This window comes from Rhinoraja longicauda, chromosome 12, assembly GCF_053455715.1.
Source record: "Rhinoraja longicauda isolate Sanriku21f chromosome 12, sRhiLon1.1, whole genome shotgun sequence".
NCBI classification, from domain to species: Eukaryota; Metazoa; Chordata; class Chondrichthyes; order Rajiformes; family Arhynchobatidae; genus Rhinoraja; species Rhinoraja longicauda.
The window spans coordinates 11442368-11457773 of NC_135964.1; the positions used below are offsets into that span (position 1 = coordinate 11442368).

Here is a 15406-nt window from a genome sequence, read left to right on the forward strand (position 1 = left end):
GTCAGGCACTTAAATAGTTTAAGCAGCTTACAGGATGACAATACATCATAGACACCAACAGCAAGGAACAACATGCTGGCACCTCTGACTCCTGAATGTGAATATGGCTTTGTAACTTCCCAGAGGGTTAGAGAGGGCAAGCGGAAAATGAGAGTCGAACAGAAGCGATCAGCAATGCTCCTGCTCGTCATTGGAGTCAAAGTGACCACAGAGGTCACATGTGATGTTGTGAATATTACCGTGACCATTAAGTGTTATGAGCATTGTCCACAGATACCATTATATCCTCCTTTAATTCACATCTTTCCTTGTTCTTAAGGTATAGGAGCAGAATTAGGCCATTCAGCCCATCGGGTCCACTACGTCATTCAGTCATGGCTGATCTTTCTTTCCCTCTCAACCCCATTCTCTTGCCTTCTCCCCAAAACCCTTGATACCCGTACTAATCAAGAACCTGTCACCATCCGCCTTAAAAATACCCAATGACGTGGCCTCCACCGTCGTCTGCGGCAATGAATTCCACAGATTCACCAACCTCTGGCCAAAGAAATTCCTCCTCAACTCCTTTCTAAAGATATATCCTTTTATTTTGAGGTGGTGCCCTCTGATCCTAGACTCTCCCATGAGTGGAAACATCTCCTCCACATCCACTCTATCCAGGCTTTTCACTATTCGGTAAGATTCAGTGAGGTCCCCCCTCATCCTCCTAAACTCCAGCGAGTACAGGGCCCAGAGCCGTCAAACACTCATCATGTGTTCTTGTATCATACTTTTATTTCACCATGTGGTAAGAAAGAAATATTTTGGTCTTGCCTTTGCTTCTGATGTGGAAGTTCTGATGCTGGAAGGAACTGCAGATGCTGGTTTAAACCGAAGAAATACACAACATGCTGGAGTAACAGCGGGACAAGGCAGCATCTCTGGAGAGAAGGAATGAGTGACTTTTGGGTCAAGACCCTTCTGGTTCTGATGACTGCAAACATTTACTGTTTCTTCCTGAACAGCTGCTGCCTGACTTGGTGAATAATCCCAGCATTTTGTTTATATTTTTGGGTTCAGAGAAATTTGCTCTTGCTGAGTAAATTGAAACAATTATTTACTAGTACTGAAAACTGTATTTTAATGAAAAAATATTAATCTTTCATTAGAATATTCCATAAATACATATTTTAGTCCAAGTCATAATTAAAAAATGTACAAATATCAAATCTGAAAAAATACAGTCTGATTATAAAAATGAGAGTTTTATTTAATTTCAAGCATATGTGGCTTTCTCAACCATAGGTATTTTAAAGAACATAATTCTTATAAAATCCTTATAAAAAATACTATCTTAAACAACCTAATTATTACATTCATCAGTGTCTGGTACAATAGTAAAAAACTAATATACTTTAATCAGTAGATTCAATGGTCTGTATATAGCAAAATCTTGTTTCAGATTTAAGAAAACTAAAATTTATGTATGTAACTTACTTTCAGCAATTCCTGTTTTAATATAAAACAAATTAGAATTGTGTCTTATTCCATTTTACACCAACCCATATGCTTTGGTTCTTCTAATGGAGAAAGTTACCATATCAAATCATTCAAATCATTCTCGTATGAAAATGTACACCAATTTCTTTTGAAGGCAATCAACACAAAATACCTATTTATTGTGCCACTATCCATGGGTGGGAGCAGTGGTAGGATGATAGGGATAAGAGAAATAAGGAATTTGCTGTGGCTCCTTAGCTTGGATGATAGAATAAATTCATGTAACAAAAGTAGTGATGTTACAATGTCACAGGCAGAGCCATAGAATAATAAAAGCTTATAATGGAATTCTGGCTTTTATATCCCGAGGGGTGGAGCAGGCTAGGATCTTGAGCTAAAGGGAGAGGTTGAGCAGGCTAGGAACTTGTTCCTTGGTGCACAGGTGGCTGAGGGGTGATCTTACAGAGGTGTATAAAATCATGAGGGGGAAAAGAGAGGGTGAATGCACAGACCCTTTTCCCCCAGGGTAGGGGAATCAGGAACTAGAGGATGCAGGTTGAAGGTGACAGGGGAATCTTTTCCCACACAGAGGGTGGTGGGTATATGGAACGAGCTGCCAGAGGAAGTAGTTGAGATGGTATTATAACAACATTTAAAAGACACTTTGATAAGTACGTGCATCGGAAAGGGTAGAGGGATAAGGGGGAAATGCAGGCAAATGGGACTAGCCCAGTAGCCAACAACCTTCTTGGCTGATCGAACGATGCGCTGCAGCCTCCGGATGTCATGCTTGGTGGCCGAGCCAAACCCGACCATGATAAGAAGGTGAGGATACTCTCATAAAACTGGAGTATAAAACTGGACCATCATTGCCTGTGGCAGATTGTGTTTTCTCAGCTGCCGTATGAAGTACATCCTCTATTGGGCCTTTTTGGTGGCCTCCCATTTTAGATCCATGGAGATGATGGTTCCAAGGAACTTAAATGTCTCCACAGATGTGACTGTGGTGTTGTTGATGGTGAGTGGGGGGAGGGGGAGCTCTCCTAAAGATTACAATCAATTCCACCGTCTTAAGAGCATTGAGCTCTAGGTTGTTGCAATGGCACCAGGACGCCAGCTGTGTCACTTCCTGTCTGTAGGCAGATTCCTCCCCATCCTGGATCAGTCCAATCAGGGTTGTGTCATCCGCAAACTTGAGAAGCTTGACAGAGGAGTCTGTGGAGGTCCAGTCGTTGGTGTAGAGAGAGTAAAGGAGAGAGGAGAGTACACAGCCTTGTGGTGCTCCTATGCTGAGGGTCTGCGGGTTCGAGATGTGCTTTCCCAGCCTCACATGCTGCTTCCTGTCTGTCAGGAAGTTGATGATCCACTGACAATGGGGTTCAGGCACAGTCAACTGGGAGAGTTTGGAGCGTAGTAGCTCTGGCACAACGGTGTTGAATGCAGAGGTAAAATCCGCAAACAAAATCCTGGCATAGAGTCCCCTGGGGCCTAGGTGCTGGAGGATGAAGTGCAGGCCTAGGTTGACTGCGTCATCCACTGATATTTGCCCGGTATGCAAACTGCAGGGGGTCCAGCAGGGGGTTTGTGATATTTTTCAGCTGGGCCAGCTCGTCTTTCAAGGGTCTTCATGATTACACAGGTCAGTGCGACAGGCCTGTAGTCATTAAGACCAGTAATCCTTGTCTTTTGGGGTACAGGAACAAAGTGGAGACTTTGAAGAAGGCAGGGACAGTGCAGGTTTGCAGGACCTGGTTGAAAATGTCCGTGTAGATCGGTGCCAGTTGTTTGGCACAGAGCTTGAGGGTAGAGGGGGAACCATTGTCCGGTCCTGGAGATTTCGGCTTTTCTGTCTCCTGAATAGGTTCTCCACCTCCGCAATTTCTATTGTTAGTGATGGGGAGGTGGCCAGACTGATGTTGGGCAGCAAGGAGGGGGTGGGTAGTGGAGGAGGGCCCAGTCTTTGCAGACTGGAGTCAGGCTGTAGTTGGGTGTGAAGTGGTGATTGGGGAGGAGTGGGAGGGGGTACCGGAGCAGTGACAACTAAAAGGTCACATAGAACACAGAACAAGCAACTCAGAACACGGAACAGTTTAGCGCAAGAACAGGCATTTGTCCCACAATGTCTGTGCCAGGACCAAGTCTTATCTGCCTGCACGTAATCCTTACCCCTCCATTCCCTGCTTATCCATGTGCCACCCAAAATATTCTTATACACCACTATCGTATCTGCATCCACCACCACCCCTGGCAGCGCGTTCCAGGCACTCACCATCCTCTGTGTAAAAACACTTGCCCCACATATCTCCTTTAAACTTTGCCCCTCTTGTCCTAAAGCTATGGCCTCAAGTATTTGTTTTTTTCACCCTGGGAAAAAGGTCGTGACTGCCGAGCCTATCTATGGCTCTCCACATCCGTCAGGTCTCCTCACAACCTCTGGCATAGTAGTGAAAACAATCCAAGTCTGTCCAACCTGTAGCTCGTACCCCCTGATCCAAACTTCATTGTGGTAAACCTCCTCTGCACACTTTCCAAAACCTCCACATCACATCCTTCCTGTAATTGGGCAACCAGAACTGTACGCAATACTTCAAATGCAATCTAACCAAAGCCCGATAAAGCTGCATCATGACCTCCTGACTCAACGCTCATTGTTAATCCCATGCATCTTAATCTTCTGGATCAGCCGACCATGGGGGTCTTCAGCAAATTCCTTACTAAATTCCACAACATTCACCGCCATACCCTCATCAATCACCTTCGTCACCACCTCAAAAACACGATCAAGTTGGTAAGAAACGACCTGTGTGCAAAGCAATGCTGACTCTCCCTCGGTAACCCATTCTCTTCCAAATGTGAGTAAATCCCATCCTGAAGAATCCTCTCCAATAGTTTCCCTGCCACTGACATGAGATTTACCAGCCTATAATTCCCTGTATTCTCTCTACTTTGCTTCTTAAAAAATGGAACAACAGTAGTTAGTCTCCAGTCATACATCTATTAGATTGTGCACAAGTGCACAAGTGGGGGGTGACAGACAGCCCTGCTTGCGACTGCGGATATCCAGACCAGACCATCCCACACATGGTGAATGACTGCTCACCGAGTCTTTTCCCTGGTGGCATCAAGGACATCCACCCAGCAACTGCTGCTGCCCTGGCCTGGATGTCTACCCTTGACCTACAACTGTCAGCTGTGCACGCCATACGCAAGAAGAAGACTCTCCAGTCTTCCGGAACCTCGCCTGCAGCTACATAAGTTGCAAAGATCTTCGTTAAGGCTCCTGTATCCTCTTCTTTTACCTCTCTCAATAACCTGGGATAAATCCCATCAGGTCCTGGGGATTTATACCTTAATACTCTTCAAGAGCCCCAACACCTCCTCCTTCTTAATCTCAAACTGCCCTTCCATATTAGTATTCTCCACACTGATCTCACTGTCTTCCATGTCCTTCTCTTTGGTAAAAAACAAATGCAAAGTACTTGTTTATTTACCTACATTCCCGGACTCCAAGCACAAATTCCCTCCTTTATCCTTGAACTGTCCGACCTTCTCCCAGGTTATCCTCTTGTTTTAATATAGGTATAAAAACCTTTGGGATTTTATTTAATCCGACATCAAAGCCATTTCAAGGCCCCTTTTGGCCTTTCTAATCATCTGTTTGAGTTCTTTCCTCCCTTCTTTATATCTGTCAAGGCCTTGTCTGATTACAACCTCTTAAACCTTGCATGTGCTTCCTTTTTCTGTTTGACCAAATTTACGCCCTTTTTGGTCATCCAGTTCCCTTCCTTTCCCATCGTTATCCCATCTCCTCACTGGAACATGCCGGTTCTGAACATTCCATCAGCTGGCCTTTAACCCACTCCCACACGTCTGATATAGACTTGCCCAATAACAATTGTTGGCAGTGTACCCTCACAGCTCCTGCCGAAGAAAGTCATAGTTTGCCTTACTACCATTTAGTACTTTCCCACCTCTAATTTAAGGTACATGTCTCGGGAAACCGGCCTTGGTGGAGTCTGGGCAGAGGGTGTGCCGGCAATTGTTGACCAGGACATATTTCTTCTGCTCAGTTTACGGTGCACAACGTCCAGTAACGCCTTAAAACTTGCTTGTAGATTTGCAACAACATTTTAAGGAGCATAAGCACTTCCTATATCCCAAATACTGTCCTTATTGAGGAATCCTCTTCGTCCATCAGTCCCATCAATAGCACCTGCTCTCTGCCACATCATCTGTCAGGAAAACAAGCAAACTGTGTGAGTACACATGTGTAGAAAGGAAGATGCAGGTTTACACCAAGGATAGACACAAAATGCTGAAGTAACTCAGCGGGACAGGCAGCATCTCTGGAGAGAGGGAATGGGTGAAAACCCATGGGTCAAGATCCTTCTTCAGCGTACATATGTGTTGATGTGCTGGGTGGTTTTAAATTCCCAGTGACACGGTGGTTGGAGTGCTAGTCCGGATATAATATGATGTTCTAATGATGATCGTCCAGAAGGCTCAAACTCTGGGAAGAGAGACTAGAGAAATCTCCGGACGACATTCACATGGCAATCGATCCCTCTGAGAAACTCCCACCAGGTTCCGACCAACCGTGGATAACCTGGCGCCGTCTCAACAGACTGCGGACGGGCATGGGGAGGGGCAAATCGAACATGCTGAAGTGAGGATAAACTGAAGATGCGGCAGAATGCGAATGGGGCCTCCAGACTATGGAACATCTCCTGAGCTGTGGCATGCTGCATGACACATGCACTGTAAAGGATCTTGCAGAGGCCAACGACGTGGCACTAAAATTTGCTCACTACTGGCAGACAGCTGTGTGATGCCACAAATAAATAAATAATTATGATTACCATGCTATAATGATGATTGTAACATATATTATTATAATCTTTTTATTATATAACATTAACCAATCGCCATCATAGCGAATCATATTAATCACAATATTTAATAATGTTGCAAAATATAATTATAACATATGATGATATAATGATGTCATATAATATTCATATAATTACATCATACCAATCAATCATATTTAATAATCATATCAATAATAACCATAATCATTTTTAAGTCATTACATTATAACATTGTAATTATATTATATAATTATGATATAATTATGATATCATAACACGATGGCCATTGTGATATGATGATATTGTTTTTACTGCCAGTATTGGTGCTGATTGGTGATATAATGATTTGAGTGTCGCAGGTAGGCACAAAATGCTGGAGTAACTCAGCGGGTCAGACAGCATCTCTAGAGAGAATGAATAGGTGACAGAATAGGAGACCCTTCTTCAGGCTGAGAGTCAGGGGAAAGGGAAGCGAGAGATATAGACAGTGATGTAGAGAATCACAGAGGGGGTGCTGTCACTGGCGAGGGTTCTGCAACATCCTCTCTCGCTGCTCCCCCTCTGTGATTCCCTGTATCACCGTCTACATCTCTTGTTTCCCTTTCCCCTGACTCTCGGTCTGAAGAAGGGTCTCAACCTGAAACGTCATCTATTCCTTCTCTCCAGAGATGCTGTCTGACCCGCTGAGTTACTCCAGCTTTTTGTGTCTATCTTCGGTTTAAACCAGCATCTGCAGCTCCTTCGAGCGCCGGTCGGTACTGGTCAAGTCACTGGCTGTCCACCAGGGGGAGACAGACTGCAGGATGTTTGTATTCTTGCAGTGGTTTGTAATGTGCATTGGGTGTCTCAACGTTGCAAGCACTAGTAAAAGCAACAGCCTTTATGTTGTTATGAAGTAATATAAAGATGTTTCATTTATTTTAGTGATACAGCATGGAAACAGGCCCTTCAGCCCACTGAGTCCAGCCAAGCATCAACCACCCATTCACACCAGCATCGACCACCCAGCATCACACTCTGTTATCCCACTTTCTCATCCACTTCCTACACACTGGGGGCAATTTACAAAGGCCAAATTAACAGGCAAACCTGCACATCTTTGGGATGTGGGAGGAAACCAGGGGCATGCAAAGGAAACCCACTCACCTTAAACCTATGCCCTCTAGTTTAGTTTAGTTTAGAGATACAGTGGGGAAACAAGCTTTGCAGCCGACCGAGTCCACACCGACCAGCACACTACTTCTATCCGACACACTAGGGACAATTTACAAAAGCAAACTAATCTACAAACCTACACATCTTTGGAATATGGGAGGAAACCGGGGCACCGGGAGAAAACCCATGCGGTCACGGGGAGAACGTACAAACTCCGTACAGACAGCACCCGTGATCAGGAACAAACACGGGTCTCTGGCGCTGTGAAGCAGCAACTCTACCGCAGCGCCACCGTGCCGCCCTGTCTGTGACATTTCCACTCAGGGAAAAAGGTTCCGATTGTCTACCCCATCTACACCGCTCATAATTTCAGAAATTTTCATCAGGTCTCTCCTCAACCTTTGGCATTCCAGAGAATACAATCCAAGTTTGTGCAACCTAAATCATGTATATTCCAGATTTACAATGATCTCTGAGATTGATGACCTGAAGAGCTGAACAAATGAAGTGACTGGAAACATCAGCCTTACCTGCTGTGGCCATGTAGTCTACCGTGAAGCCTTTTGTGTGGGTTTGGTTGGAGTGATATTTTATCTGTAAACTGGAACCTTTGCTGTAAAGGCAGAACTGTTGGTGCTCTCCACAGAATCTACAGAAGGAATTGGAAAAGAAATAGCGTGAGCAGATGAAGCTGACAGGATTTCTTGTGACAATACTTCAGTGATACGCTGCCATCACTGCAATAAAATCAGCAGGCTTTCTTTTTGAAAGGGACACCTGGAGCACAGAATTATCCACTGTACGTTTTGGACAGCCACAACAGTTGTGTGCACCCAGCACTTTACACCAGGTAGTACTGGGACACATCCATGGGCAAAAAACAACAGGGGTCCCGACCCGAAACGTCAACTTTCCATGTTCTCCAGAGATGCTGCCTGATCTGCTGAGTTACTCCAGCATTGAGTCTCTTTTTCTGTAAACCAGCATCTGCAGATTCTTGTTTTTTCATTTTCTCAATAAACATGACCTGACTTGACTTGAATTTTGTTGCTTAGGGAAGATTGTGAAGAGATTCGAGCAACACTGGGGCAAAATGTCGATTCTCATTACAACACATTCTTGTTGACAAACCTCACATTTGCATTCTGTGTTACCGTGTCTTTTATCAACTATGCTGCACTTTATGATTTCAAATAGCTGTCTCGCATGTTCATCAATCTGAATTGCATTGGTACATTACAAAGACATTACAACCTCAGGGCTAACATGGCCACATACTGTTACCTTTGACCATCAACCTCCAAGTAATCTGCTACACACAACACTCCGGTCTTTGGAGATCCATCCAGCCTGAAATCTTTGAAGACGAGTTTAGCTCGAAAAGGTTCTTGAAGCTGTAGCATTGAAAGAAAAAACACCAGAGTTTTAACACTGATTGATGGCATGTTCTAGGTAAGCAGTACTCTGATTAAAGGAACACAAAACAAGTCTTGGCTGGCTAGAAATGCAATTCCGGCTGCTTTCAGTGGAAATGTTCCCTTAGCACAAACACGTTCTTTCCTAAAAGCATTATTATACGCAGAAGAATGCTGTGTTCCCTCTGCTTCCCCACTGGCTAGAGGTTGTCAACCTGGAAAGATGTCCCTCGGCATACTTGCTGTCTTCTGCCAGTGAGTCAATCCGCTTTCAATGTAACCACATTACCTCCACACCACGACCTGCTGTCTTGTAGACTACACTTCTTTTATGCTTCAGTGCCTTTTGAAAAGAGTCTCGGACTATCTTTGATGGACGTTATCTTACACTAAACGTTATTCCCTTTATCCTGTATCTGTACTCTCTGGATGGTTTGATTGTAATCATGTACAGTCTTTTCATTGGCTGGATAGCGTGCAACAAAAAAAGCTGCCAATAAACAAAACTAAACTAAATCTACTGGTTGCCTCCCAGCCGCTCTGCCGAACCCTCTCAAGGAGCATGATATCTTTCCCCAACTCCAGGCCAAGCTGTCTCGGCGTTGATAGATTGTGCCTTTCCATGTGTTCTGTTGTTACCTCCACAGTAACTGCTTCAAACCTTCATTTTAAAAATCTACATTGGATTTCAATGTCCTTTGATTATCTATTTTTGCCCATCTCTCCTTTTGGGAGCGAGGATGCAGAGCTCAGAGAATGACATCAAGGTCCGGAAAGCGCTCGCATGGAAAGCCCTCAATAACATGGGGAAAATCTGGACGTCTCGGATGTCTAAGGGTCTCAAACTGAGATTCTTCCATGCAACAGTAGAGACAATATTATTGTATGGATGTGAGGCATGGACTCTCACTTGAGCACTGTCCAAGTCTCTCGATGGTATCTACACCCGAATGCTCAGAAAAGTTCAAAATGTCAGTTGGAGGGACCGCACTACTAACTCCCAGCTCTACGGGGAGATTCCACCTCTGACCGAGAAGATCAGGTCGAGAAGGATGAGGCTCACTGGTCACTGCCACCGCCAGAAATACCAGCAAACAAGGTTGTGCTGTGGGAACCCACCCATGGAAGACGAAACCCAGGACGACCCAACATGGAAGACGTTGATGGAAGACACATATGTAGAGACAAAAGAGGAGCTTGCCAGCTGTATGGAGGACAGAGATGTGTGGTGCGTCCATCACCATGCCCATCGGAAACCAGTGCCACTGCATCGCTAATATTTTTTACGATTTTAAATTAAATTAAAAATCCTTTTGTACAATCACATTGTCTAATCACAAAGTGAAGCTAAGGATTTTTGGAAAATTGCAACCACTCCAATCTACATCTCTTTTTTGGCATTTTCTTTCAGGAACCTAAGAGCACCCAGGAATGAAGGAGACTACAGAGGGTTGGACAGGGGAAGAGATGATGCATTGGATAATTTTTGAACCTTCCTCTATACGGAAGGGAAAGTTGACGCTGATCCCAGATTTCCAATTGGGAAATTGCATTTTGTTTAATAAAGAATGATTTCACCCCAACTACCTGCAAATTCCAAGTGCAATTGATGCCTTCAAGATGGTCGTTTGAAGAGCTGGGTATCATGAAGCTGCCATTTGTTCCACCAAGGACACCCCCACATTCTGCAAGAAGGAAGAAAGCGTGTCAGCGGTACTCTAGAGACAGAAGAGACTGCAAGAGCTGGAATCCTGAGCAAAAAAACAAACTGCTGGAGGAACTCAACGGGTCAGGCAGCATCTCTGGGCAACATGGATAGGTGATGTTTCAGATCAGGACTGAAGGAGGACCCCGACCCGAATCATCACCTATCCATTTTTTGAGAGATGCTGCCTGACCCACTGAGTGACTCCAGCACTGCGTCACGCTGATTGGTTGTTGTCACCAGATGCAGACTGGAAGCAACCAATGACAACACATCCACGTGGACCTTCACCGACATGCCTGATGTCGAGTTTAAATTTTCATTCAAACACACAGCAGAAATAAATAAAATTTCCCTCTTCAGACATTGCTGCCTCCAATACAACTCTCATGCGAGATTCAGGTGCTGTGAAACCTCCGCCCTTGCAGTCTGCACAGATTCATTGCCCCCCCCCCGTCCCCCTCCTCTTGATAGGAGAGTCACAGGGATAAACCCAGCAGCAGCATCACACCCACAAACTGAGCAAACAGCTGGTGAAAGAAGCATGGACCTCCACAAACTCACTGCACAAAAGTATCTGCCAAACCTTCGTGGAAACAGTTGAAGACTGATTGAAGAAGCATCGCGGAAGTTACAATCAGTAACTCAGGATTGTTAATCCAGCCTCCTGCCCATGATTTTCTGAACAGGGCAGAGGCTGAGAGGAGACAACTTAAACCCGATTGTTTGATTGAAAGATTCAACATAGAAACAGGCCCTTCAGCCCACCGAGTCCACGCCGACCATCAATCACCTGTTCACACTAGTTCTATGTGTAGGAAGAAACTGAGGATGCCGGTTTAAATCGAAGGAACTGCAGATGTTGGTTTAAACTTTTTTGCATATCTTTCATTCATTTGTTCTTTCCCTCCCAACATCACCGTCTATATCACTTGTTTCCATTTCCCCGACTCTCAGTTTGAAGAAGGGTCTCGACCTGAAACGTCACCTATTCCTTTTCTCCATAGATGCTGCCTGACCCGCTGAATTACTCCAACTTCTTGTGCCTATCTTCACACTAGTTCCATGTTATCCCTCTTTCTCATCTACTCCCTACAAACCAGGGATGTGGGAGCAAACCGGAGCACCTTGAGAAAGCCCACGTGGTCACAGGGAGAACGTGCAAACTCCACACAGGCAGCACCAGAGGACAGGATTACCTGCTGCAACACTATACCATTCATAGCTTGTGCGCGTTTAACATCATTGTAAAAGATAAACATTCCCAGTTAAAGATCAGAGTGATGTACAAAGCACTATTTTAACAGACTGGTACAAATAATGCATGGAGAAATTTGGTTTACACCTACAATTTGCAGCCTCATTGACCAACTCACGGTCTCACCTTGGCACTGAGGCAGAGAGGTAAAATACCATTGGAACATCTATGTTGCCACAGGATGCCATCTCAATAAGTCATAGAGGCAAACGGCACGGAAACAGGGCCTTCGGCCCATCTTGTCCATGCCAGCCAAGATGCCCCATCTAAACCAGTCCAATTTGCACACATTTGGCCCATTTCCCCATCAACCTTTCCTATCCATGTACCTGTCCAAATGTCTTTTAAATGTTGTCATAGTAGCTGCCTCAACTACATCCTCTGGCAGCTCGGTCCATATACTCCCCACTCTCTGTGTGAAAACATTGCTCCTTAGGATCCGATTAAATATTTCCCCTCTCACTTTAAACCTATGTCCTCTGATTCTGAAGAAGGGTCTCGACCCAGAACGTCGTGTATCCATGTTCTCCACAGATGCTGCCTGACCCGCCGAGTTACTCCAGCACTTTGTGTTTTGCACTAGTTTCCAGTATCTGCAGTTCCTTGTGTCTCTGCTACCTCTTGATTCCACTACCCCGGGAAAAAGACTGCGTGCATTCAACCTATCTGTTCTCCTCTCGCATGAAGCACGAATCCTTCTGTCAAGATAGTTCAGTACAGCAATGATCATAGTTCAAAAGTACTTTTAAAGCACTTCAGGAGAGCTCAATACAAGATCATTTTTCAAAAGTACTTTAAAAATACATTTTAGCAGCAAACCAAAATGAGATGCCTTACAGGGAGGAGAAAGGTATTTTATCAATGCTAATACTCTTCACTGGTATTTGAAGGAATGTTGATGTTTGGAAATCTTCACGATGACGTGCATTTTTTATAGAAACTCGACACCTTTTATTCTCCTTACCTGTTTCTGGTACCTGAAGAAACGTGATTGAGTATTGCGAAAGTTCACATCCTGCTCTCGGGTTAAAGGTCATGAGTAACACACTCCCAGAAACTACCAGCTCGCTTGTAAAGGCGTGGCCTGTTTGACTGAACCTGCAAATGAAGACGTTGCATTTTAACATTTTGCTTTCCTTCATAATAATGTTGCGCCTATTCTAATTATTGCACATGAAAAAAAATTGCAGATGGTTAGATGGCATTACGGGAGAGAATCAATGGAAATCCCTGATGTCTGGAATTGGAAATCAATGTACTGATCACTTTTGTTGGCCGGGTCCTGCTATCTCTTGAGACTACAGCACTCCCACACTGCGTAGGAACTGGGGAGTCACTGCTGGAGGGCATGCAGTGATGGAGCAGAGTCGCATTCCTCTCACATGAGACCATGAACGATATCAGGGTCGTTGGCTGCAACAGTAGTTACAGATAACCTATTGCTTTAACAAACTAGTTTTAAAAGACATTTGTAACCTCACCCTTTCCTATTCTTAGTACAGGGTGTGATAGGTTAATGAATGTTAACAGAATGATGTTAATAAAACGTTGTTGTTGACTGTCCATATTTGGATAGTCCGTACATGTATCCGGCTTCTTTACAGAACAGTCACCCACACAAGTAAGCTAGTTGGTACAACCATTTAGTCTAGTTTGGTTTAGATATACCGCATGGTAACAGGCGCTTCGACCCACCGAGTCGACTCAGTCCTTCAATTATTTACTGTCACATGTACCTAGGTGCAGTTTAATTGCATTGTTTTACATACAACCTGGTGAAATCATACAGCAGACCTCGCCAAGGCAGTACACAGAGAGTTGCCACGTTTCTGCCGCAAACCAAGTTACAAAAAGTTAATAGAACAATGTTATCTTCTACTCGCAGCGGTGAAGCAGTGTGGCCGCTGCACGTGCTAGCCCGCGGCACCCCACCGTGTTCCCCTTCAATCACGACGGCCCCTGCCAGTACCCCTGCGTTCACCTCAATCACACTCGTTCTATGTGATTCCACTTTCTCATCCACTCCCTACTCACTGGGGGCAATTTACAGAGGGACAATTAACCTACAAACCCGCACGTCCTTGTGATGCGGAAGGAAACCGGAGCACCCGGAGAAAACCCACGTGGTTACAGGGAGAATATGCAAACTCCACACAGACAGCACCAGAGGTCAGGATCGAACCCGGGTCTCTGATGTTGTTAGGCTGCCGCTCTCCCCACTGCATGCCATTTAAATTAGCAGCTAAGTTTTACCTGGTATTTGTCCTTGTGTAAGCAATGAGACATCATACACTTCTTGAAAAGAAAAGATTCAGTGATTAACGGGCATAGAAGTTGGGATGTTATTCTGCTGGCGTACAAAATGTTGGTGAGGATGCATTTAGAGTTAGTGTTCAGTTTTGGTCACCCTGTTTCTAGGAATGATGTCATTAAGCTGGAAAGGGTGCAGATATGATTTACGAGGATGTTGCCAGGACCCGAGGGCCTGAGTCACAGGGCAAGGTCAGGCAGGCTAGGACTTTATTCCTTGGAATGCAGGAGGATGAAAGGTGATTTTATAGAGATGTACAAAATTATGAGAATAGAAAAGGTGAATGCACAGAGTCTTTTCCCCAGATTGGGGGAAATCAAGAACCAGAGGACATAGGTTTAAGATGATAGGGGAAAGATTTAATAGGAACCCGAGGGGCAACTTTTTCCACACAGAGGGTGGTGGGTATATCGAATGATTTGCAAGAGGAGATAGTTGAGGTAGTTGAGACAGGGACTATAACAACATTTGAAAGACATTAGGACAGGTAAATAGATAGGAAAGGTTACAGGGACATGGGCCAAACGCGGGCAGATGGGACTAGCTTATACGGGGCATCTTGTGGGCATGGACGAGTTGGGTCGTAGGGCCTGTTTCAATGCTGTATGACTGACAAAATCAACATCTCTGAAACCCCCGGCTAATATTGTCCCTCGACCTTTTACTGAAGCAGATTACATGATTACGATCACAGTGATGGTTGTGCAAGCCGACTGTGAACAGATTAGATCCTGAACTCTCTTCATTGCAGGGGTGGCCAGAGTCCTAGAGCAATTATATATCTGTGTGTGTTTTTTAAATTTTAGATTACACAGCGAGGATCTGTCGGAAGCTGGAGACCACCCCGCTCCCTCCCAAAGTATCTCAGGAGGGAAGTTAACTCACATGCTCTGTCATCACTTTTCTAGGAAGAGAGTCAGCTCATTAAGGGTCATGGCAAGTTCACTGAGTTTTTCTACAGCAGTTAGCATTTCCTCTGCTGAAGTTTTGTATGTGCAAGCTGAGAGCGACTGAAAATGAAACTACTGTGGTCCGCGTTTGAACATTAATGAAAACTCCAAACCTCAAAGCAGTTTCTAGTTGCTGCAGAGGAGGTTCTGATGTATACGTGATGAATTATCAGGCATGTGAGCAAGGGGTCAAAAATGTACACACAAAATTACCAGTCCCAAGCCCCTTTTAGTGCATTTCAAAGTAAAAACAGACACTACA

The 15406-nt window shown here is 44.6% G+C and overlaps 1 protein-coding gene across 1 annotated transcript in view; it reads right to left on the reverse strand.

Annotated features, from left to right (window-relative positions):
* Window positions 1-1406: 1406 nt before the first annotated feature.
* The window catches only part of LOC144598643 (suppressor of tumorigenicity 14 protein homolog), a 39624-nt gene continuing 25624 nt past the window's right edge, over window positions 1407-15406 (reverse strand). Inside the window, exons 7-11 of the mRNA XM_078408853.1 lie at window positions 12848-12981; window positions 10508-10605; window positions 8790-8899; window positions 8036-8154; window positions 1407-5711 (exon numbers count right to left, since the gene is read on the reverse strand). Coding sequence (XP_078264979.1) covers window positions 5683-5711; window positions 8036-8154; window positions 8790-8899; window positions 10508-10605; window positions 12848-12981 — 490 coding nt within the window. The 3' untranslated portion in view covers window positions 1407-5682. The remainder of the gene's footprint in view (window positions 5712-8035; window positions 8155-8789; window positions 8900-10507; window positions 10606-12847; window positions 12982-15406) is intronic.